A 12,578-nucleotide genomic window follows, 5' to 3' on the forward strand; every position below is an offset into this window, starting at 1 on the left:
AACTTTTCGTAACGGTAGATATTCGAATGATCACTGCAGCAGTAGCCGCTCCATCCCCTTTAAAACCCTTATTTTTGTGGTGTATATTTTATGCCATGTGGGCATTTTTATGCTTTGTTGTTCCTAGCATAGTTCTTTCAGGGTTCAGCCATTGTCTTTTTGCTGGCAGGAAAGCTCTGAAAGGCTTCTTGCCAGTACTAGTCTTTTAGTCAGTTCAGCTCGAGTTGCTTGACAGGGTGCATGGAAGGTGCTCTGAAGCTTTGGAAGCTGGCATGCCGTTATCTCCTTGGCAAGGTATAATTGTATAGCCCAGGCTGCTGCTGCAGTAGTCATTCAGACATCTACTGTTATGGTAAGTTCATCTTACAGACCTGTCATTTTTCTCCTCAGATTTCTGATTTTGACTCACAGGAGAGCTCAGGTTATGACTTATCCTGTGTGTTTGGGGGGTGGGTCACTTTTTTTGAGACTGTTTCTAGAATGTACCAGTGTTTTCAGTCGGAGAGCACTGTAGTTTCTCAGTTCCTTGGAAAATGCTTTGAGCTGTTGTAGAAGGACTTTCCATAATCTGCACAGATTCCTTGAGATGTCCTTCTATTACATTCTTGCAGTATTCTTCACAGTAGGACTCTCCTGTCAAGGATAACCCAATGTCCAGCCAATATACCAAAGCCTTTAGATCTTACATGTGCTGTACGTCACACACATGCTTTCTGTATATGACGTAGTGCATAAAGGTGATGTATGGGCGCAGTTACCCAGAACATCTTTGCTCCTAGTCTGAACGCTGTCATTGTTCATTGTTCTGAATGCCCTTTGCTGTACTGAATACCTAGCCATTGGATAAAAGACCAAAAGGGCACCTATCTTTTTCTTTTGATCTTGTTCTTTTTTGGTAACCTAGAGTTCATGTCAACCAAGAAAAGAAAATTAGTGTGGGAGGCAAATTCCCTATAAGGACTGTCACGAACAGTGTCTTTTTTTTTTTCCCTCCTTTGGGCTCTTTCAACAACCATATGTCTTGTTAGCATTTGTGCGTAAGACTCTTAGCGGATGGTTGTCTTCCCTGGTCATTTATCTCAAAAACCAGAGGCTTAAACTCTTAGCCTGGGGTATTATGGTGGAGTCTTCTGAACCCGAGGTACTGTTAAGTAAGAAGAAGAAGGCGGCTAAGTAGATCTCAGCTGGATTCTTTGGCTGTCCAGTTTCTACCAGATGTTTTTTTAGAAGCAGGTGATGGCTTTTTAGGTAATCTGGTGTTTACGTCTGATTCCTCTGCTGTGACCCCATCAAAGGCCATTATAGATCCTTCCTTTCACACTTCCTCTGAGGCTTTGCAGGTGTCTGTAAATAAAATTATCAGAATGCTAAAAAAAGATGGATCAGGATGTCTTTAAAATAGTTAATCAGAATGTAGATGAGCATTTACATATCCATGGATAAGCATTTATACATCTGTAGCTTTATTTGCATTTTATAGAGCATTGTTTTAATTTATATACATTGCGATTGTGAAATTGTGTGTTTATACACAGCTTTGCAAAACTGTATAATGTATTTTAACACTGTCTTTATGCTAATGATTTGATTGAATCTGTACAAGTGTACCAGCCTAATCCACCTTCTGATGTTATGGATGACGACCAGTATGAAACTGATGCTAAGGAAAATTTGATTGAAGAATGTGAACACATTTGGACAGAAGTAGAGGAGGTATGTACTTAATATGCCTCAGTTTGGTATGAAAGACTTCTGAAGTATAAACATGTATTTATCTGAAAAAAAAGATGTTTAATCATTGCTGTTCAAGATAGTTTCTGTCAGAAGAAAAATTCAAACGAGTCGCATCTGCCTCAGGTGATGAAAAACTTCTTTATTAGCAGCTAACCAGATTACACAGCATGTTGGCCAAGATGATCTCCTCCTCTGGTCAACTTGTTTACTGACATCAACTTTTATACTGCAAGCAAAACAACTTTTTGTTACATTTCTGACCGTTGACAGTTGGCTATGAAAAACATATAGGATAAACATGTTTATCACAAATCACCTCAAACCAGCAGTTAGTACAGAATGTTCAGTTCAACAATGGTAGCTCAAATTTTCCAGGACACAGCCTGCTTCAGTAAATTAACTCTTACTCGGCCGTGCGTCCTTATCCCAGGCTTCACCAAGCTATAACCAAATCTCTTTATTCTGAAATGCAGAAAACAAATATCATTCAGGTTCATAAGCAATGCTGCATTTTGTTCACAGATGAGGCCCATCTTTGATAGGCATATCCCAACAAATAACATGTTCACTTTGCAAGAACAGGAAAAAGACAAATAACAGTATGTTTTAAAACTTTTTCTCTTAACATTTCCCCCCTGAAAACACTTTTATTTGTCTTTTATTTCAGCAATATATGGTAAAAACTAAGTTTTTCTTTGCATACACTACTTCATTGGCAAGACAAACTTTTAAAATTCAAAAACATTTGCAAAGAGTCACATTTCAATGTATTCACTTTCACCAGTCTGTTGCAATTGCTGGTACATCGTCTTCGTAACAGCAGTATCAACCAGTCTTTGTAGAAGACCTCTGATACAGGGATTACTTACCCCAGAGTTCTCTGCCAATTCTTCGGATAACATCTCCAAACCTTTCAAAGCTCGAGTGATACTTCCATCAGGCGCAGTGTTGTTTGGAATATACGTACAACAGAAAGTCCCAAACATCCTGCAAACTCCTCCTTCTTTGGCCAGGAGCATATCCAATGCAATTCGATTCTGCCATGCCACCTGCGAAGTGGCCTCCAGTTGTTCAGCAACTCCTTTCAATGCATCTTTGGTATAGTTCACAAAACACTGCTGGTTATAGTAAATGTAGTTGATCCAGTCCACATTCTTATTAGGTTGAATCCAGACAAAGATGGATGTAAAACAAGCTGCTATTTGGTTTATTGCTTTGTATTCATCAGGTACGCCAATGCTATCGATGTAGACACCGTTATCGAAAGATTGCTTCGGTACCTCCCTTTTTCTCCTACTCAACCACTTCGGCTTTATTTCAGGTTCTCTTACGAAATTGCTTGCTGGAATTGGGAAAATGTAGAATGGCAGAATTAACTTTACAAGTGCACAAGTTCCCTTCCAGGGAATCATAAGCTTTGATCTGAGTTTATCTCCACCATATGTCTGCTAAACTATGAGTTTGGTTCTCCAGAAATGGATTCTCATTGCCATTCACAGTAACATTGCAATAGTTCTGTCCCATATTGCCATAATTCTTCCCTGTGCCATCTCTGGAAATGCACATATACAAACCTGGATAGGAAATCGCTGCAGGCGGTTTCTCAACTTTGCTTATGACTGGAAAACGCTGAGTTTCATTTTTGCATTTATCTTCAGTTTTGTTGAAGAATAATTTCAAAAGACACGTTAGGTTACCTTCATTTCGCATAATGGGACTGTCGCTAGTTGCGGTTTACCTTCAGCACAAGAAATACAGTTCTCACGATGTGCTTCTCGGGTACTATATCTAACCCAAGATAACCATTCATTATGGTGTACGAATCCCGTCTCAAGTAACAATTGTTGTTCTTCTGTGAAGGCAAGATCTGCTTTACTTGTAGCATTCTTAAGGCTTTGCACTTTAAGTTGGAGGGTCCCCAAACGATCAGTTCTAGTTGGAAGAGACACTATAAACTCCTGAATCACTTTCTTGTGGTGACACAATGGTTATAGTAGTTGCTCCGGTACTTTGGGAATGCACAATTTTTATTCTTTGTTGCCTGCTTTTATCTTTCTGTGGTATCACTGCACCACTTGTTTCCCATCCATTCACATCTGTTGACCACCAAACATTTGACCAGGATGTACAGTCTCTATTGCACAAGTATTTTGCACGAGTCAAGAAATTATTATTGTTCCATTTAGAACAGTCCAAAATTCCTTCACCTTAAACGCAGTAGTAACACCTGTTTGCGCTTGTAACACCACCATTCCTTTTTCTCTTGCAACTGTTCCTTCTTGTATGGACATATTTACTTTCGCCACCAAAATCATCATCATGTGACAGTTCAAGTACCAATTGAACATGGCCATCCTCCCTAAGGACTACCTCGCGCCATTGGTTTCTTCACTGGGTTTGAGATGAACTAACCCCTATTGGGCTAATCCCCCTTTGTAGCCAGACTTTGCGCTCAGAGGTCCGGTGGAGTTTGACCAACATCAATGGTAGAAGGAAGAGCCTTGAGTTTTTTTACAGTGGGTGATATGAATCCACAAAGTCCTCTCAGCGATCTTTACAGCTGTAGGTGTCGAGATTAGTACTTGGTATGGGCCTTCCCACCTGGGGGATGACCAATTCTTTCTCTTCACAATTTGGATCCACACCCAGTCCCCGGGTGCCACGCTTAACAAGGTTTCATTTCTGGAATCTGCAAAGGAGTCATTGGTTACAAGAGATTTGACATTTAACAGCTTCTTCATATAATCCGCTAGATCCTCACCCCCCTCACGTTCCACTGGCAACAATCCCTGCCACTGCGGGACGTAATATGGTCTCCCAAACAAAAGTTCAAATGGTGTAAGTCCTTTGTAGGAAGGTGAGATTCGCATATACAGGAGTGCCAAAGGAAGGCACACAGTCCATGATCTATGTGTTTCTGCCATCAGTTTGCAGAGCTTACTCTTCAAGATACTGTTGTGTCTTTCCACCAGTCCAGCTGATTGGGGATGGTAAGCACAATGCTATTTAAGATCAATTTGAAAAACTTGACCCAACTTCTGAACAATCTGGTTAACAAAATGAGACCCATTATCACTGTAAATGCATCTTGGTAAACCAAATCGAGGAATTATTTCTGTAGTCAAAAGCTTTGCTACTGTTTGTGCATTCGGGTGCTTTACTGGAAAAGCTTCTACCCATTTAGAAAAAGCATCAATAATGACTAAACGGAACCTTTTTCCCTCTGAGGGTGTCAATTCAATAAAGTCCATACAGAGTGTGTGGAATGGATATGGAGGGGTAGGGAATGCCTGCTGAGACTTCTTAACTCCCCCCTGAGCATGATACTTTGCACATAATAAACAAGATAAACAGAATTGCTTTGCATAAGTTGAAAACCCTTTACACCAAAACACCTTAGACACTATTTGAATCATCATCTGTACTCCTACATGGGCAGGTCCATGGCTAACCAATGCCGCATACCTAAAAAGGTTTGAGGGTAATACCATTTTGCCATCTGATGCCCTATACAACCCATCCTGTTGAGTGATACCATATTTTACCCAACGACATTTTTCCTTCTGTGTTGTCAATGTTTGCATTACTTTTAGTGTCTCTAAGTCTAAGAGGTGTCCGGGCTGTAAATCATTGTCATGCAAAAGCAAATCATTTTCTTGAGCTGCCTTTTTTGCAGCCATATCAGCAAGTGCATTTCCCCTGAAGACAGGATCTTTTCTGTTGGTATGTGCGGAACATTTACATATCGCTATCTGAAGTGGTAGTTGCACTGCATCTAACAACTGCAAAATTAAATCTCTGTGATTTATTGGTTTGCCTGTCGCAGTAACCATTCCCCTATTCTTCCATAGTTGAGCGAAAACATGGATAGTGGAGAAAGCATATTGACTATCTGTATAAATTGTCAGTTTTTTACCCTCCCCTAAGGTACAAGCTCGAGTCAAAGCCACCAACTCAGCTGCTTGCGCAGAATAAATGTTTGACAGTCTTTTTGCCTCCAAAACTTCAGTTTCTGTGGTGACTGCATACCCTACTAGTGTTTTTCCTACAGTGTCCTTCTTTGCTGATCCGTCTACAAACAAAACGAGATCAGAATCTACCAACGGAATATCCGTTAAATCTGGTCGGGGAAGCACTTTGTCATGAATGCTCTCTAAACAAACGTGTGGAGTACCTTCTTCTGGAGTCGGCAGAAGTGTTGCCGGATTAAGAGTAGTACATCTTTCTATGGTCATATGAGGCTGTGTCAGCAGCACTGTCATACATGACAAATGTCGACTAGGAGATAAAAAGGTTATCTTATCTTGCAAAAGTATAGTAGCTACTGAATGTGGAACCCGCAATTGTAATGGGTGAAACAAAACTAATGATGCTGAGGCTTGTACTGCCATGGCGGCTGCCACTACAGCTTGAACACAATGCGGCAATGCCCTTGCAACAGGATCTAATCTGGAGGAGTAGAAAGCCGTCGGTCTCTGTTTATCCCCATGTACTTGTACCAGAACTGAAGTCATACATCCTCCCTTACAATCAACCATTTGTATAAATGGCTTAGAATAGTTTGGTAAACCCAAAACAGAGGATCCTGCTATCAATTGCTTAATTCTATTAAATGCCTGTATTGCGTTATTTGTCCACTGTATATTATTCTTAGCTGCCAAGGGAGTGTCATAGATCAGTGCAGTCAATGGCCCTACTTCTTCAACATAGTTAGAGATCCAACTTCTACAAAAATTAGTCACACCTAAAAAGGACATCATCTCCTGCTTAGTTGTGGGCATAGGTGCCTCAGGAATTGCTTGTTTTCTTTTGTTCTCCAGTTGTCTACCTGCCTGCGAAATTAAATAACCCAAGTACTTTACTTGTGCTTTCCGCAATTGTAACTTTTCTTTATTTACCTTATGTCCTTGCTCAGCTAAAAAACTAAGAAGGGCAAGGGTATCCCTTTTACAACCTTCCTGCATGGGTGAGGCCAACAAAATATCATCTACATACAACAGAACCTGGCTTCCCTATGGGGGAACAAACTGAGCTAAATTCGCAGCCATTTCTTGTGCGAATATTGTCGGACTCTCACAATAACCCTGTGGCAATCTGGTGTAGGTGTATCTTTTACCTTGATAAGTGAATGCAAACCAAAATCTACTCTCCTTATGTAGTGGTATGGAGAAAAAAGCATTGCTTATATCTATGACAGAAAAATATCTGTGCTGAGGTAGTAAATCATTAAGTAATGTATAGAGGTCAGGGACCACCGGTGCTCTTGGGATCACAGCTAAATTAACTGCTTGTAAATCCTGAACCAACCTCCATGACCCATCCGGTTTCTTTACAGGAAACAACAGAGTATTGCAGGGCGAATCTGGGCATTCAACAAGAATTCCTACCTGTTTTAGCTGCTCAATAACTGGGTTAATTCCTTCCTCTGCTTGTTTACTTAGCTGGTATTGGTGCTTACGAGGTCTAAAACCTGACTTTGGAGTTATACAAACTTCACCTGCTGTTTTCATCAGTCCTACATCCCCTTTACCTTTTGACCATAAATCTACAGGTAAGACACTTAACGCACTATCTTCCTCTTGGGTTAGAAGGATTTGTCATGCCATTTCTGTTTTGTCATCCCTGAGGTGCACACTTGGTTGTGCCCAAGTCACCCAATTTAATCTTTGTACCTGGATCTGTTGATCCTTCAGCTGACTTTCGGACATTGTGTCCCAATTCGTTACCTTTTTCGCCAAATCTATCCAATGTGTCCCCACCACTTTAGTAATTGAAATATGTGGGCTATAACCTGAGCGATATAAAGAACTCATTTCCTTGGTCAAAGTACAGGTCACTACTGTATTACCTTGCGTATCCCAAAACATATCATTCAAAATTATCCTTGCACGTTTGTGCCTAAAGAATTCTTTTTCAAATTCTTTATCCGGACCAGGGGCCTTTCTGTAGAACACTGTACAATGTAAGTGCGCCGCAACCTGCGGTGACCCGCTCCTAGATTTACTTAAAGCTAGGTTGATCAAATCTGTATCAACCCTCCCCAGCCTGTTTGAAATCAAGTCCTGGCTATACCAGTAAAACAAATCTTGCACTCTCTGTACCACCAAGCCATCCGCTAACCTTTTCGCCTCAATGCCTTGAGGTGTGGGAATTGCCGCTATTCCAAATGAATGCATCAAATCTCTTCCCAGCAAATTAACTGGACAAACTTTTGATATAATTACCCTACACCTAACAGTTTGGTTTGTTTTGTTTGCGGATCTGTGAACAATAGAGGATGAGACGGTGGTTCCTTATAAATTTTCCCGTTTGCCGCTTTCACAAGGACAAACTCGTCCATCTCGCAGTTCGGGGGCAGAACTGCTGGACCCAAAAGTGTACGCGATGCACCTGAATCACATAAAAATCTCCACTTTCTGTCCCTCAACCAAAAACTCTATCATGGGTTTTTGATCTAGATGCATAGCAATACCCAAATTTGCCAGGTTTATGACTTCACAGTCACAATCCCGCCCTTCCTTCTGAGTGTTCTGACATTCATCGCAGAGAGTGTCTGCTTCATCATCATCACAATCATTCTCACTTTCTTCTTCTCTACAATAATCACAATAATGAATTTGGCGCCTTCCTTTACTATCATATAGTCATACGGAGCCCTTGTTCGTAAGCTGTGGGGGATGTTGCCACTCTTCACGGTCGGCAGCGAAATGCCCACGTCTGCTGCACTTAAAACATTCTCCACGTTTTAACCTCCCCTCATATTCCTCTGAATGTCCACCCGGTTTATTTAATGTGTCCCATTTCGGGCCCCCACGTTTTTTTTTACGCCACCACGGCGCCCTTGCCTCCTTTGGTCCTGTACCAAGAATATACCACTATCATCCCCTACTGCTAACACTTGTACTTTCTTTTTTAAATTGAAATGTCGCTCAGCATGCTGTGCATATTCAAACAAAGGTTGCAGTCTACATGTTCTATGATCTACCATATGCTTAGTTGTAAAACTACTTATCGGAGCCCTACAACCTTTAAGAAAAGCATTTTTCAATTGCTGTTCATACGGACTATCATTGGTCTGATCCTGCGGAATCATCATTCCACAATGGTTATTGAACACTTCTGTCAATCTTACAATATAGTGATCTACAGATTCATCATCATTTTGGATGCACTGATTTATTACTGTCCAATCTGCTCTTGGATGCCACTTATCAGAAATTCTCTTTAACAGATCAGTGACTCGCGTGTCTAACACCCCAGAATTATGCTTTAATGTAGCGCCATCATCTGCCTTACATGTCCAAGTACCACAAACTAAGTGTCAATCTGGACCCAGGATTTGTCCCACTACTTGTTCTACTTCTAAACCATTTAGATGATAACTTAAACGCATACCAACTATGCCCTCAGAAAACTTGAAAATTAACCTTGGGATGAGGAATACCATCCGTAGCTCGTTTTATATCCTCTCTAGCCCAGGGGCGATAAACTAAAATAGTTGACTCTTGTCCAACATCCCCTGCTTGTGGGTTTGCAACTTGTATTAAGGGAAGAGCTTCTGAGTAGTCAGAAAGTTTAATGGCCCAATGTCCTTGCCCTGCTGGTCCTGACCTTAACTGCATAGGTTGGTCTACCTGTTGCAAAGCAACCTTGGGTACTATGGGAATTTGCGGGTAAATTGGAGGGATCACAACGCTTCCTTGAGCATCCAATAACCTGCTGTACAGATCCCACATCTTCAGACTGATATTGAGGAGGTTCCGCCGGTACGGCAGCAGCAATTTCCCCATACAGTGGGGCAGTTGCCTGCCTTTGTACCACACAAACTGTATGCTCATCCTCCTTATCTAAAAATAAAGCTACTTTTCCACTTGGCACCAGTGATCCCTTTTGATTTATTTTTTCTTTTTCCTGGCCCTGTTTTTCTTTTATAGCTCGTCTATTTGCTTCTTCTAACCATTTTTGTGCTTGGGGAAATCCCAATTGTCTTTGCTTTTTAGTTCTAGTTCCCGCATCTCTTTTCAAATCTCTAACCAATTTTGCACAGGCATTCTTATTCAGGGTATCATCAAAATCATATCTCAACTTCCACTTTTTCAAAAAATTAACATTATTTTTGTTTAAACCTTTCATATACTTAGCATCAACATTTAAACAGACATCACTCTCACACTTGCAGCAACTCAAACCCATGTTTCCCCTAGATTTCTTATTTTAGGACTGTATCAAAGTTATTTTACAGGGCTTATTATAAAATGGGGCTATCTTAACGGGTGATCCTAACAAAAGAATCTTAACAAGTAATCCTACCCACCCTTAACTAAAAATAAAACCCTTGTCGACAAGGTTAAATTAAGTTAAAAGAAAATTTATTTTTCATCCTACCTGAACCAGATAAGACTCCGTTTCCCCTTTTGGTTCAGAAACCGTCCCTCAGATAGGGATCAGAGAGCGGCCGGCCTCCTTTCAACGACAAATCAGTCAGAGAGCTTTCAGTCGAGGGAATCTTAAGATGAGAAACCCTCACCCGCACAGGTTTTTCGGTCTCTGTCGGTCTGATCCGTATCTTCGTAGAGGTTTCCGGTCCGAAGGACCAAAATGTCAGAAGAAAAATTCAAATGAGTCGCATCTGCCTCAGGTGATGAAAAACTTCTTTATTAGCAGCTAACCAGATTAAACAGCATGTTGGCCAAGATGATCTTCTCCTCTGGTCAACTTCTTTACTGACATCAACTTTTATACTGCAAGCAAAACAACTTTTTGTTACATTTCTGACCGTTGACAGTTGGCTATGAAAAACATACAGGATAAACATGTTTATTACAAATCACCTCAAACCAACAGTTAGTACAGAATGTTCAGTTCAACAATGGTAGCTCAAATTTTCCAGGACACACAGCCTGCTTCAGTAAATTAACTCTTACTCGGCCGTGCGTCCTTATCCCAGGCTTCACCAAGCTATAACCAAATCTCTTTATTCTGAAATGCAGAAAACAAGTATCATTCAGGTTCATAAGCAATGCTGCATTTTGTTCACAGATGAGGCCCATCTTTGATAGGCATATCCCAACAAATAACATGTTCAATTTGCAAGAACAGGAAAAAGACAAATAACAGTATGTTTTAAAACTTTTTCTCTTAACAGTTTCCTAAGATTTCTGGATTTGTTTTCAAAATATTCTTGTAAGTTATTCATATTTTAAGACAAATATTTTGCTGTGAGCACTGTGTTGATAATTTGATATGCCCTGTGCTTTCCTGATATTGGTTGTACTTCGTTTAGCAGCTTTATGTATTTAATTTCTTCTTGCATGATTCAATTTCAGAAAGCATGCATTGGAAAGATGTATGCTGTGTGTTGCACATGAGTATTACAAATTACCAATGGCATTAAACAATACTTTAAATTCTTCCATAATTGTAAGAAAGTGCATCAGTTTAGAAGGACTAACTTGATTGTAATTTAACTAAACCTTCACTAAAGTATAATTTTTAACGAAACATTTTGGAAAAGTATTTTTTTTTCATGACAAAAAGATGATTTTTTTTTTTTTTTACTTGCTGACAAAAACATTTAGGAACATAGGATATTATCATGGGAACTGCAAAGCAAGTATGTGATGAAAGCATTGCTGTCGTACTGCTACCTACCCTCATGATGTAACTCATACTTCTAGAAGGGCAAAGTAGCCCAGGCCAGGAATAAGTTTGCAGGTGCCCGATCTGACATCAAGAGGTGTTACTGTGTTTTATACATGTAAGGACAATTTTTTCCAGAGATGAGGTCAACACTTGGTAATATACGTGCCCCTCCAGTGTGTGTTATTTATATATTGTGCATGTTGCATTGCGATTATGCTCCAGAAACAGTTGACTTGCATCTTAGTTCAGTGTTACTCTTGCACGAGACCCAACCTTAACAATGCTTAGAAGGGTGCTTAACAATTGTTAAGCACCACCATGTGTTGTTAATATCACATCTCCACTAAATGCTGACAGTGCTGGCCAACAAAGAGCAACAGGACATGAAATGGATTTGTTTTAACTCCTGTTTCTGCCTGTTGTCTGCTACACTGCGGCCATTATTTTGATGGAAATTTCTTCCCTTGTACAAGGAATATGTAAGGATTGATTGATTGATTATTTATTTAACATATGTTTACCGAGAAAGCCTGACTTGGAATGAGCCAATTATCAGGGGAGGCCCAGGGAGAAATGCTCTAGACACACATCTTTGTAACATGGGAGGAAACCGGAGCACCTGGAGGAAAACCACAAACTTTGTACCCATGAACTACCACATAAACGGCAGTCTACTTAACTCCGAATGTGTGATAAGAGACCTTGGGACCCAGGTGGACAGTAGTCTCTCCCTTGATAATCACATCACCACAGTAGTCAGGAAATCCTTCTATGTGGCACACCTCATCACAAAAGGGTTCTTATCCAGGAAAAAAGAGGTCATTGTTCCCCTCTACTCGGCATTCATTAGACTCATTATCGAGTACAACGCCCCTTTTGGAATGTACCTCTCAAGACATCTGCAGCAGCTGGAAATGCCGCAGAAGTACCTCACAATGAGCATTACTGGCCTCAAACAGATGCCCTACACTGACAGTCTCAAAAAACTCCAGCTTTACTCTGTAGCATATCGCCTACTCCGAGGAGATCTCTGCCTAACATATAAAGCTATGTTAAAACAGAGCTGTTGGACATGCTACACCTAAAGAAATCCCAATCCCTCTGAGCTACACGCTCTAGGGACCTAAACCTTGTCACCACAATAAACAGGAAATGCTGGAGGGATAGATTCCTGTCCTAGAGACTTCCTATACTCTGGAACA

The 12,578-nt window shown here is 40.5% G+C and overlaps 1 protein-coding gene across 1 annotated transcript in view; it reads left to right on the top strand.

The window, feature by feature from the left end:
* CENPK (centromere protein K) overlaps positions 1 to 12,578 on the top strand; it is an 893,441-nt gene that overhangs the window by 105,276 nt on the left and 775,587 nt on the right. Inside the window, exon 2 of the mRNA XM_044063363.1 lies at positions 1,604 to 1,713. Within this exon, the coding sequence (XP_043919298.1) occupies positions 1,633 to 1,713 (81 nt within the window). The 5' untranslated portion in view covers positions 1,604 to 1,632. The remainder of the gene's footprint in view (positions 1 to 1,603; positions 1,714 to 12,578) is intronic.

Source organism: Protopterus annectens, chromosome 2.part1, assembly GCF_019279795.1.
Source record: "Protopterus annectens isolate FY-2018-M chromosome 2.part1, PAN1.0, whole genome shotgun sequence".
NCBI classification, from domain to species: domain Eukaryota; kingdom Metazoa; phylum Chordata; order Ceratodontiformes; family Protopteridae; genus Protopterus; species Protopterus annectens.